This window comes from Mytilus californianus, unplaced genomic scaffold (assembly GCF_021869535.1).
Source record: "Mytilus californianus isolate M0D057914Y unplaced genomic scaffold, xbMytCali1.0.p SCAF_1, whole genome shotgun sequence".
NCBI classification, from domain to species: Eukaryota; Metazoa; Mollusca; class Bivalvia; order Mytilida; family Mytilidae; genus Mytilus; species Mytilus californianus.
In genome coordinates this window covers 102,990,250-103,004,224 of record NW_026262581.1, presented here as the reverse complement: position 1 = coordinate 103,004,224, position 13,975 = coordinate 102,990,250, and the positions used below count along the sequence as shown (strand labels likewise).

At 32.4% G+C, this 13,975-nt stretch overlaps 1 protein-coding gene across 1 annotated transcript in view; it reads right to left on the bottom strand.

Annotated features, from left to right (window-relative positions):
• The window catches only part of LOC127728348 (cadherin EGF LAG seven-pass G-type receptor 2-like), a 53,430-nt gene extending 39,455 nt beyond the window's left edge, over positions 1 to 13,975 (bottom strand). Inside the window, exons 1-6 of the mRNA XM_052235699.1 lie at positions 13,803 to 13,975; positions 11,544 to 11,612; positions 7,835 to 8,002; positions 7,157 to 7,232; positions 2,925 to 3,109; positions 2,237 to 2,407 (exon numbers count right to left, since the gene is read on the bottom strand). Of these exons, the coding sequence (XP_052091659.1) occupies positions 2,237 to 2,407; positions 2,925 to 3,109; positions 7,157 to 7,232; positions 7,835 to 8,002; positions 11,544 to 11,612; positions 13,803 to 13,866 (733 nt within the window). The 5' untranslated portion in view covers positions 13,867 to 13,975. The remainder of the gene's footprint in view (positions 1 to 2,236; positions 2,408 to 2,924; positions 3,110 to 7,156; positions 7,233 to 7,834; positions 8,003 to 11,543; positions 11,613 to 13,802) is intronic.

The following is a 13,975-nucleotide window of genomic DNA, read 5'->3' as shown; positions in this document are numbered from 1 at the left end:
TTCATCTTTTGTGGGCGTGAGCATGTGTATTTCCGTGTTCTCAGGACAAACATATTTTTCGACTTTAATAGAAAATAAACTTTTTTTTCAATAACAAGGTAAATTTTTTTTTTATTTCATTATTGTTTTAATTTTTCCCTCAATTTCAATGAAACAAACTATTTCTTCGCTTCCCTTCTGAAATGAATAAAGTCTTTTTCAAGAAATTTGGAATCAAACATTTAAAAAAAAAGAAAGATGAATGGTCGGTACCTTAGGCCTGTTTACAGTTCGGTTCCTTGAGTCCAGAGGTGTATATATGAGCGGCTTCCCACAAAATCTTTTATATTGCGGGTTACTGTAAATTTGAAGCACCGCCTCGGTGGCTTCAAGGTAGCGTGTTTGCCTCGAGTGCGGGAGGTCGTGGGTTCGAACCCTTGCCGGGTCAAACCAAAGACTTTAAATAAAATAATTTTATAGCGATGGTTATGAAATACTTTTTAAAATGACTGTGATTTAATTGGTGTCTTTGCAATAAAAGTTATTTATTACATTTTCGCAACTAGATCCTGTATTAATTGATCTTAATCTTCCTTCGAAATGTTTGAAAAGTTGATTTTTGTTAAATTGCACTGTCTCATTTTTTCTATAAAATGAACTTCCGGAAGCTGATACGAGGCTGGAGCTTCTAGATCAGAAACAGTAAACTGGCATTCAAAAACAAAATGCAGAATATCCTCTGGTAGATCAAATATTTGAACTCCAGGTGCTCAATACACAGTCGAGGACACATAATTTATTAACTTTAACCGTATGTTCATTATTGTAGACCCATCGATTAAACCTAAACTTAATTTGCAATTCATATATTGACAATTTTCCAACAATTATATAAGATGTGATTTAATCATCTTATAAACGAGGTACCAACGTGCCAAGGTTTATGTTTTTAAAATCTCAACCATTTTCTAAACGATAGCTACATATTTGAGCCGGGTTTATAGTAATTCCGAAGAAGCAGATCGGAATCAGTTATGACGTAGACAGTAATCGTTCTAATCGTTATCATGTTCATTGACCATAACAACGATGAAAGCACATCATATAAGGACGTTTTGACATCATACAATGAAGCACATAATATAATGACACAACCACATCATACAAAGATGTTTGCACATATTATAAGGGAAAATGCACATCAAATAAGGATAGTTGCACATCATATAAGTACATTTCCACATCAAATAATTATATCTGCACATCATATAAGGATATTTGCACATCATATAAGTATGTTTGCACATCATATATTAGTTCTAACGAGTCGTTAAAATTTCTTAATCATTCGATTAAAAATAATTATATGATTAGTGTGTTGTTCAACTGGTCGTTGATTTAAACGCGGTGTTAAAAATGCTAAAACTGTCGTTAAATTTACTCCACCTCATGAAGATAGTCAATGCGGTAAACTTTCTTGATTGAATCACCTATCATACGATTTTAAATTAAAGGCAACAGTAGTTTACCCACTGTTCAAATCTCATAAATCCATTTAGAAAATAGAAATCAATGTATAGAAATAAAAAAATGGAGGAATCGCATGAACTTCAAAATGACAAATAACGAGACCGGGTTTGTCGACAGGATAAGCGTCTCCTGCTATGTGTGCATCATTCTCATGCAAATTAAAAATCAGTGAAAATGTCACATCCAGGAATAGGACAAATTACTAAATTTACAAATCAGACAATTATTCTGTTACCTATTTATCTAAGACCGCGAAAACACGTCTATAGTGAGTTGAGACACAGAGACACAGCGTATCTGTCATATACAGTAGTAATTTATACGAACCATGCAAATGTATACTTTTAAAGTGCTATGACAAACCACCGAATCATAGTCTTTAAAAATGTAAGCATTGCAAAGAAGTACTGAAAATTTGTTAAAGATGAAGCTACAAACAAAAATTGTGAACAAACAGTCTCTTTTGATACCTAGTTCTACGTTAAATAAGAATATGAGCCGATTTATTTCCATTAGGAAAATAAGAGCATTAAAATATTTGAATGTAAAAAAAATATCTTAAATCTACAATACTTCAAATGTTCTATTCTAAACTTTGAAACTACCTTTTCGTAGGTGCATGCAATACATTAACCATTGTTAAGTATATTTTCTAAAGTATTCATTTCAAGTGGGACATTTAAAAAAACGTCTGTATGTATAGTCCAAAATATTAAGCAAGTCTTACTGGTATTTTGTAGTCCAAAATAACTTGTGCCACTGTTAAATGTTATCAGCAAATCATTTGTGTCTTCGAGGTCGCCATCAGTAGCTGTAAATGTGGACAATAAATCGCCTGCAAATACCTCGTCATTATACTTTATTATGTCGTTTAACCCTGACAATGATGGATCCTGGCCTGAAGTGAAATGTGTACAGTACTAAGCTTTAAAGTATAAAATGTTCAAAAATAAATGACCACCTTACGACAAAAAATGTCACTTCAGTGTGCCAAAATATTAGAAAATGCGAAACTTATTTAAATAATGAAAAGCTAATAAACCTTTCAGCTAGATGATACTATACTTGTTTAAGAGTCTATAAACAAACACAATTCTTACAAAAATTGATAATGATTGTTTGTGGGAAAGTCATTGGTGAATCCATATGTGATATATAATGTTTTAAATTATCGAGATTAAGTAGTAAAAAGTTGTTATGTATTCTAGTAAATCCTTTCAAGATTTAAAAAGAAAACAACATGCATATAAAAATAAGAAGATATGGTATGATTGCCAATGAGACAACTCTTCACAAGAAACCAAATGACACAGAAATAAACAGCTATAGGTCACCGTATGGCCTTCAACAATGAGTAAAAAAAGTGTATACATATCAATGAGATAAAAGTAGAACACGCATGTGGGTGCACTTACTTGGTGTAGTAATCGCTTGAATAGCACAAGCTGCATTGGAAGAACTTGCAGAAGACCAGTCATAAGGACTTTGGGATGCCATTGATGATACAACGTTGGTCAATGTTTCCTTTTTTCTGCCTCCACTTCCTTGTCCGTTGTTCTCGAGATCATGTGGTATGATGAATGTACTGCTGATTGTATGTCTAAATAAAAGAAAGTATTGTTTATCAAAAACACACACACACAGACACATATTTATTAGAAGTATGATGAACTTATAAAACATAACGATCAGGTTAATACGTCTATGGGAAGCATGCGATCCCCTATGTTCGTCTTTCAAATTTACTCAAAAATTGTCAGAGCAATTAAAAAGACGTTGAACAAGCATGTATTCCAAAAAAATTAATTGTGCTTACCAAATAAATCTTGTTTGTGATGTTGAAAATTACCATTGGATAAATATATATTCCCTTTTATTAGCTTATACCTAAAATGTTTTTTTAGATTTTCATTTTTTTTGTTGACTTGAACTAAATTATTTCTAAGTTAAACGTGTATTTCAAAATGCAGAGTTGTGATAAAAATCCTGAATCTAAGTTAAGACAGCTTTCAATAGTATAAAAATAAGGAGATGTGATATGATTGCCAATGAGACAACTATCCACCAAAGTTTAAATGAAGTGGATGTAAGCATTATAGGCAACCGTACGGCCTTCAACAATAATAAAAACCAATACCGTATAGTCGGCTATAAAAGGCCCCAACATGAAAAATATGAAATAATTCAATTGAGAAAACTAATGGCCTAAATTACAACCAAACAATTTACGAAGAAAAATATGCGACAAACACTGAAATACAGGCTCCTGACTCGGGACAGGCACATAAAGAACGTGGCGGGGTTAAACATGTTTGTGAGCGCTCAACCCTCCCCTAACAATGGACAGTGGCGTTACAGTACAACATAGGAACACACTATAAAAATCAGCTGAAAAGGGCTTAACTCATCAGATCGATACAAAGCAGAAAAACATCTAACAAAAAGTAAAATAAAAAAAATATCGAACTCCAAAGAAAATTCAAAACGAAAAGTCCTTTATCAAATGGCAAAATCATAAGCTCAAACACATCAAACGAATGGAAAACAAGTGTCATATTCCTGACTTGGTACAGGCATTTCCTTATGTAGAAAATGGTGGATTAAACCTGGTTTTATAGCTAGCTAAACCTCTCACTTGTATGACAGTCGCATAAAATTCCATTATATTGACAACAATGTGTGAACAAAACAAACAGACATAATAGGTAGAAATGTCAAAAATAGGGGTACAGCAGTCAACATTGTGTTATAATCTTACTCACTATAAAAGCAAACAAATATGTCAACAAAGAACACAGACCGGACGTGGCACGGTATTTATACATCCCTTACAACAGACACACTTGTACAGATCTGAGAGTACTCGCAGTTACTGATAGCTAGTTCAAAACCAATAACAACTAATGCAAAAAATCATTTATCTAAGACTAAAATATCAATCAGTACACATCAACATCTTTGATAGCAACCTTATTTTACGTTTTGTTTATACTTAGATAAAACATTGAAATGAACAAGATATTTGGTGGGTTAATTTTAGGTCAGGTCGAATATTAAGGGGTGTTAAGAAGGAAATGCTAAGTTGAACAATGAGGAATGTAAAGGAAAATCCCGTCTGTAATTATGATATGACCCTCAGAATCGTATATAACCAGAATAGAGTCTGCGAAGACATAAGTCTAAGGTACAGTACATGGATAATAAAGAACAGGCTTGTGCCTGTTAGAAACTAACAGACCTGTACAAATTGTACCGTATTGAACAAGTGTTATAGCTTGTAGGGTACATGTACATAAGTGCGCCATTAGAACAAGTTTTTTCCTAACCGAGGAGGAATTTGTAATTGTACAAATATGCATTTATTTTATTCGAGCGTCACTGTTGAGTCTTTTGTAGACGAAACGCTCGTTTGGGGTATAAAGTTTAATCCTAGTATCTATGACGAGGTTTTTTGCACCAGTATATATATATGAAGAAGAATAGATATAGAAAAAAAGGAAAACAACACTTTATAAATTTCATGCGTCCGAAGCACTATTCTGGATTTATCATCGCTTCAGAACGCTAAAAGACAAATATTTGAAAGCCAAGGATGTATAAGAGCTTTATGACCCCCCAAACAGATATTTCATAATAAAACGCAAAGAGCAGTCGTATATATTTTAGTTCATTGATATAATTTTATGAATAAAGTCGACGTGTTGGATAGTTTGTAAATCGAACACTTCGTATACAATATCAAACTGGTAACGGACCTTGTACATAAAATAAATAAGTTTACCCTGTGTACACGTTTTACAGTCAAAACTTTCAAATTTAAATAAATTTGAGAATGAAAACGAGGAATGTTTGAAAGAGACAACAACCCGACCAAAGAGCAGAAAACAGCCCAAGGCCACCAATGGGTCTTCAATACAGCGAGAAAATCCCGCACCCGGAGGCGGGCTTCAGCTGGACCCTAAACAAAAATGTGTACTAGTTCAGCGAAAATGGACGTCACACTATAGTCCGAAACATATAAATGAACCAAAATTAAAAAAAACATACAAGACTAACAAAGGACAGAGGTTCCTGACTTGACACAAGCGCAAAAATGCGGCGGTGTTAAACATGTTTTGTGAGATCCCAACCCTCTCCATATACCTCTAGCCAATGTAGAATAAACAAACACACAGCAATTTTCACAGTAAAACTCAGTTTAAAAGAAGTCCGACTCCGATGTTAGAATAGGTAACAGAAAAAACTAAGCAAAATGACAATGATCAACATAAATTAACAACGGACTACTAGAGTTACTGACATGCCAGCTCCAGACCCCAATTAAACTGATTGAAAGATTATGTCTTCATCATTTGAAAATCAAGCACAATCCCTCTCGTTAGGAGTTTACTAATAGTATCATACCATCATAAAATAAACGAGAAGAAGATAACCCGTATCATGCCAACAACTGGTTTTAGAATAAATGTATTTATTTCCATGTAAAGACCCTATGAGTTACTAGTAATCAATATTAATTCCAAAATATGCCATCTTTAATGACCTGACAACAGTATCGTAACAGTCTGTTTAAAGGTTTTGTTACCTTATGAGGTGAATGACGACATTTTTGTGCTTTGTATAGAATATTACAATAAAAGATTGGATCTGAAATACCTGAACGTATTAGATGTCTGCACGTTGATTTATATTTACGAATGATTTCCTTGTACCGATGTTAATATTTAGTAAATGTCTTGACAAGTTTGTGATATCGAAAACCCTGGTGTAATAATTTTTCAGTAATACAGAGATTTCTTTCGTTGAAATCAAAGACGTTGTTAAATACACGAGCGAATCGAATCAGTTGAGATATATAAACACCATAAGATGATGACAAGGGAACGTCACCATCTAAAAATAGATAATTAACAATAGGAAATGAAAATTCATCTTTTTTAATGTAAATTTTGGTATTAAGCTTTTCGTTAAAGATATAGATATCAAGATCCAGGAAAGGGCAGTGTTCATTGTTAGTATTAGCTTTATTTTAAGTCAATTCAGCAAGATAAATCTCTTTAGTGTACATACTGAAGTCGGCATTATTGAGAGCCAAGATATCATCAAAATATCTAAAATGTTATTAAATTTTTGTATCAGATGTTGTTTCGATGGGTCTTTGCTGATTATAGTCATAAATTGTAACTCGTAACAATACAGAAACAGGTCTGCAATAAGTGGTGCACAGTTAGTCCCCATTGGAAATATTTAAAACATTAGCGGTATCAATGTTGTTGTAGCAGCGAATGTCTCTTCAGTGATTTTTGAGGCCATAATTTGGAACAATATCCGTATTTCGTATTTGCATGCCAGTACTGAAATACTGCTACTGGGCTACTGATATCATAGGAACTAACAGTCCACCAGCAGAGGTACCGATCCATGTTAAACCCCTAAAAGACAAAATTAAAGTCAAACCCGGATAAAAAAATCAGGGCTATGAATGAGAAGGGGGGGGGGGGGGGGGGGGGGGGAGTTGGGGTACATTCCTTAAATTAAAAGATTTCGAAATTTTTAAGAATCAATAATAAAATCAATTGATAATTAGGTTTCAACATTATTTCAATTAAAAAAAATCGATACTTTGAACAATTTTTTTAAAACTTACAACCCAATAAGATCGTCATTGTCAACTCGAATTCTATTTCCATTTGCAATAACTTCCGACTCTTGGCTTTGGGTATCTACGAAAAGAAAGCATGTATTTCTAACGAATAAGCCTACATGAAACCACATTTAAGAAAAACATTTTTTATTTATTGGCATCATATTTATTATATTTGTTTACATATAAAAATAAGGACATGCTTCTCAAACTTGTATTCCTGTGGGAACCGACTTTGCTCCTTTTTTTTCTCATCGAATTTTTCCTTTATTCATATCAGTTATAAATGCATATAAACAGACGCAAGTCCTATCAATTGATTTTACGTTCCGCTAAAAGAATTATGTTCTGACAAAGTCAATATTTGGTGACCATCTTGATCGTAACTATCTCACTGACTTTAAAATCTAAAAAAAACCCATACATTTAAGTCTTCTTCATAACTTGATTTTCATCTAGAAATTTGCTTTGATCGATTGAGAACTGAATATTACGGTACAGATAATTATAATTTATTCTAGAAATTTAATAAGGATTACTTGTGTCAGTATTTGTAAGATTACGTATTCTGTTTATTTTAACAAGTGTACACTTCACATTTCCTGCCTTGATACATTAATGATATAAAATATTACACCGTCATTGCATCGACAATAATTATAACATTATTTACAAGCTTACTATTTGATGTTATTGTATTGTAACCAACTAATGTGTACGTATTGCCAGTGTCTTTCCGCCAAACCATGGCATCGACACTACCAGGTGAATCGGCATGAAAGTTCCATTTGCTCACATAACCACAGCAATCAAATTTAAAATCTTCATGATCCATCAACACTGCCACACCTACAAATAAGAAAAGTGATTAGTTTAAGATTTTCTTGTTCACTGTGTATATGGTTTGATGATACATTACATTTCTGCTTTCTTCGATTGGTTTTTCTATATCAAAGATAATTGTCCTTCAGTCGTTGGTGGATAGTTGTCTCATGTGCAACCATACCACTTGTCCTTATTTTTGTTTTGTTTATAAAACATCAGGTATTGTTTTGACCACAATGAGACTCCTGATAGAAACTTAATAGTACAAATGTGTGATTATTTTGATAATGTGTATCCTTAAAACATGTTTCTGTTGCCGTGTATTTCTTGTTTCATTTTACCCAATCTTAGTCAAAATATTTTCATTGCATTTAATATGTTTTTCAGTCAGTTTATGATAACTTTTGAGCAGTTTTTTTCAAGTCTTATTAATACACTCAGTCAGTTATGAAACAGTAACCAGAGGCAGTTTCGTTTACAATTTGATATTGGCTAACAAAACATTATATACTTTTACATGTTGTAGACAAACAAATTATAATGTAGATATATACACATCTTGTATGAACATGTATCTTACATCTTTTTCACCCCTGAAATTCAAAATAACAACAAGTTCTTAAATATGTTTCTATGTTCCGAATAACTTCCAGTCTAAAAGCTCATAATAGTTAACTCAAATCCGATGTACATTTACAAACCGGGTTTGTACATGAGCAACACGACGGGCGCCACATGTGGAGCAGGATCTGCTTACCTTTCTGGAGCACCAGCTGAGATCAACCCCGAATTTTGTTGGGGTTCGTGCTGCTCCGTCTTTAATTTTCTGTGGTGTGTTTTTTATACTGTTATTTGTCTTTTGGTCTGTCCTTTTTTTTTTGCCATAGCTTTGTCAGTTTATTTTCGACTTAATGAGTTTGAATGTCCCTTTGGTATATTTCGCTTAACTTTTACAGCTATCCATTTCTTTTTTTGTATTTAACTAGAAATTTTGGGTGGATTTTAAATGTCTCTTTATTTTTGATGGAAGGAATTTCAACTCTATGAAATGGCCAACCTTGTATTTCACAATCGAAACATGCATGTTTTCACTGATATCAGTAATACTAAAGACCAGTAGGGACATAGTATTTTCCACTTCCAAGTTGATATTTCTCACTTAATAGTTGACATTTCTCACATCAAAATTGACATTTCTGACTACTTAGTTGACATTTCTAACTTCCAAGTTGACATTTTTCACACTCAAGCTGACATTTCTCACTTCCTAATTTACCTTTCTCACATCAAAATTGACACTTCTCCCATCAAAAGTGACATTTCTTACATCCAAGTAGACATTTCTCGTATCCTAGTTGACATTTCTTAGTTCCAAGCTGACATTTCAGTTCCAAGTTGACATTTCTCAATTATAGGTCGACATTTATCGGTTCTAAGTTGACATTTCTCGGTTCCAAGTTGACATTTATCACTTCAAAGTTGATATTTCTCACTTCCAAGTCGACATTTCTCGTTTCCAAGTTGACATTTCTCGGTTCCAAGTGACATTTCTCACTTCTCAGTTGATATTTCTCACTTCTCAGTTGACATTTCTGATTTTCAAGTTGACATTTATCACATCAAAGTTGATATTTGTCACTTCCAAGTTGATACTTCTCGCTTCCGAGTCGATATTTCTCACTTCCATGTTGACATTTCTCGCTTCAACATTGACATTTCTCACTACCAAACTGACATTTTTCACTTCCATGTTGACACTCTAACTTTCAAGCTGATATTTCTCGAAAGCTAATGCATAATTCATCAAAATGATGGAAAACATTGGCCTATGTGCTTACTTATGATTGTTTTTGTATATAACTAGAACTTTTGGCGGGGAGTGAATGCCTTTTTGTTTTCTATAGAAGATTTGAAACTTAAAGGAATTTCAACTCTTTTTTTTAATAACATGACTAATATATTTTATTACACTCTATTGCTATTAACAATTTACTTAGTGTACATCATTGCACTAAATATTCCTGATATATAAGTAAATTGATATATTACATTACAATGTTAATGATTTCATGTTTACCGGAGTAGTTCATATCTATTCGTTAATGGTTTTCAATATTAGTTAATTTATTCAACGTGTTTGCCATCATTAGTTATGATTTGATATTCAAGATAATATGAATGTTTACGGAATAAATTTAAACAAGATGTCATATATTAACAGGTAAGTTAATTATAATCTTATTCATTTTTGTAGCATAAGTTTAAGTTTGCACTACAATTGGCTTTCTGCTATTTAGACTTTGAGGTATTAGAACTTGTTGTAAAGTTCTGTTTAAGTATACAAAATACCCAGGTAGACATGATTATTTTTACAACAAAATATACAACACAAAGTTACAAGAAAATGAAAATAAGTTTATGAATACAATATTATATTTTTTTTAAACATGTGTCTGGTGTGGGAAAGTACATATATGTAAGTCACCTGACATGCTCGAGTGATGTGACATACTTGTTGGTTGGGTAATACATAAATATATTTCAGTATATATTTAAAGTTAAAACTTTCATGATTGTTTTATGTAGTTGAGGGTTTTTGGAATTAATTTGTAATATTTTTCTTTAAATAAATGTGAAGTTGGCACATTTCTCAGAATCAAGTTTACATTCCTCATTTAAATTTTTGGTCATATATATAATAGCTCTTCAACTGTTTCAATTCTTATACATCCTTGGCTCTCAAATATTCGGCTTTGAGCGTTCTTGATGAAGGTAAATCAAGAATAGCGCTTTGGACGCTTGGAAATAATTAAATGTTGTTTCCTTTTTTTCCAAGTGAATGCTTGCATCTCTTATCACTGTGAACATGAGATTAGAGATGCTACGTATACCGAGACTAGAATGTTTGCTTCATATCTGGATCGTTTCCTTGGTATTGACAGATGGACGACTTCAATCTAGAAACTTTGACAATCGTGATGAGTTCAACTTTCCAATTGTCAAATTCCTATTTCTCCGCAATAACACACGGTATTTGCTCCATCGTATGTGGTGAACATATATCAATTCATACGTTTCGCTCATGCATGTTCACACGATACGGACTTCATTAATAGGGGTGTGATCCTGACACAAAAGCTTTTTAAACAGTGTTGTTAGTAACAACGACTGAAATCTGCACTACTAAAGTTTTACCTGGACACCATCATGCATTGGTTGACCGTAACGATGTGTATGTGTCTCAACACACTACAAACATGTTTTCTTAGATCTTTAGATACAAAAATAGTCGTCTGATCTGTAAATTATCCGATTGTGTCCTATTTTCAATTTCGAACTTCTTTGACTGAGTGTTGATTCGCATGGCGGGTGATTAATGCATAGCATGAAATGCTAACCCTGTCGACGTTTCCATTCACGCTCATTTTGGAGTTCATGCAATTCCCTCATTTTTTTGTTTATTATCTTAATTTTAATGTTTTGGAATGATTAATGAGATTTGAACATCGGTAAACTACTATTGACTCTAAATTATACTAAAATACAAAGTGTATACTAATGTTACCTGCTCCTGAATCACTGGATTGGAAATTTCGTGTTAGATCCGGCTCTCCTGTAGTTGTACAAGCCGTCGCTGGAAGTATAAGTATAAGTATCTAAATCCAAATAATTACTTGCAGTTTGGATAACCAAATGAACTTTATATAATGAGAAACCAAAAGAATTTTGTCCGAATAGGGAATCTTTGAAGTTGATAAATAACAGCTCGTTATACATACTAACCCAAAGAAAAAAGAAGGCTAAGCTAACTTTTTAGCCCCTTGAACTCTATTATAAACTTAAAATCCTTCAGATGTGTATCAGTCTGTCAGATATCTGTTTACATCTTTGAATTTTGTCATACATTTTTCCATTCGGGCTTTAAACTTCTTGCATTTAGTTTAAAACTACAAAAACTGTCTCATTTTGAGATCTTCGCATTAATTTTTATATATGAGCCAAGATATTTTGCTAAAAGATATATACTTTAAAAAACCGTTACTGGTTTAAAATATACCAGTATATTTTTATTTCATTAAAAGGGGCATTAGCTACGATTCAAACACAAATTTAAAATACAATTCTTTTTGTTTCAAGTATTGCTAAAGCGGAATTTTGAATTATATTTCGTTATAAGAAGTCAGTTTGGCCAAAATTTGTCAAAACAATAGTCGGTACTTTGGAACAGTCATGGTTTATAACAAATCTTTCTAAAATTTTCCGTTTATTAATTTAGAAACTATAAAGGTATCAACTCATTCAGGTAAAGTTTACCGTAGATGGATTTGGCTATTATCTTAAATAAACAGAAAACACAAAAAACACGAAAACATAAAAACAAAAGAAACCTAACAATAGAGTGGTGTCTATGCCATATATCATGCTCTAAATCTAGAATGAAATGTGAATAAATTTAACCAAAACTCCCAAAGATCTGTCATCAATACTTAATTTCTAAATGACAAACATAAACTATATGTGTATTACAAACGACAGCAACTGGTGAAATTCCTAACTTGGAAACAGACCATATGCATATCAAACTTCCGTATTCAGGAAAGTTGCTGATTGGTCAAAAAGGGGATCATATGATGCTGAGAATCGCAGGATGTACCAAGGGTACCCAACATTTCATTCACCAGATGATTACTAGATAAATCTGATTAAAAATTATACTAGTCTATATTTTTCGTATCAACTTGCTATTTCTCCTGTTATATCGATCTCTAATAAAACCTATTTTGTAAGGACTTGTCTATTCGCCAGGGGCCGGTTTCACGAAGCTATCCTAAGACATGTCATAAGATATATCTTAGCACATGTCTTATGACCCTCTTATGACTATCCTAGGACATATCTCAGACCTCGCCTCGAAGCTGTCTTAGGATGATCTTAGCTAAGATATCCTAAACCTGTCGCAAGTTCTTTAAATTTTTAAATATTAACATGGATTCATGGAAAAATTCATGTAAATGTATTATGTGTTTCCAATAAATTACTTAACGTATTGATTAACATTCCAGAATTAGATATTTTGTAAAATTAATATAAAGCATTAGTTTAATTTATTTAAATAATCTATTAATAATACACCAATATGCATATAGAAATTCAAATAAAAATTTGAGAAAAAAAAACCCAATAAGCTGATGATTATTTGATTTTGTACAAGTGAGTTGAATTCAAGTTTTCACTGTATCGGTTATAAAAAGGTTAAAGGATAAAATCGTGCATTTTTGATATAAATAAATCGAATGTTCATTGTTGATAAATCATTGTTGATAATCCGCCAACCTATAAAGATTTTGTTACGAGTAGAACAAGGAGATTAGATAATCAAATAATAATAACATAATTTGCAAAATAAATATAAAAAATAAGTGTAATTCATAAAAATAAACTTATGACTATCCTAAGACCATCATAAGACACCTCTCGTGTAGTCCTAACTTTATGACCAACTTTAAGAGATGTCCTAAATTTGGACCACTTTGTGAAACCCACTTAGGACTAAGATATGTCGTAAGACCATCCTAAGACATATCTTAGTCCTAAGACAGCTTTGTGAAACTGGCCCCTGGTTTTAATATAAATGTTTGATACATATGATATACTTGATCATTAATAAACAAAACTTTTTGTGAACAATATGTGATAAATATTAAAGCAGATTTTTTTGTCACTCACTTATTAGCAGATGAGCTTCTGATAATTTTATTGATTAAAAAGAAATAATTAAATGATGATTTTATTTGATATAAAGAAACATATAACTTATTCTTACCGTAAGCTTGTTTACATATAAATGTCAAAATCAAACAGGATATAACATTTTCTTTGCAGGTCATTTTGAACACACTTATGTCATGTATGATAACCACACTCAAACTAGCGACCAATTTCAGCGACCAATCAAGCTAGCAATCAATTCTAGTGACCACTTACGATCATGTCTGG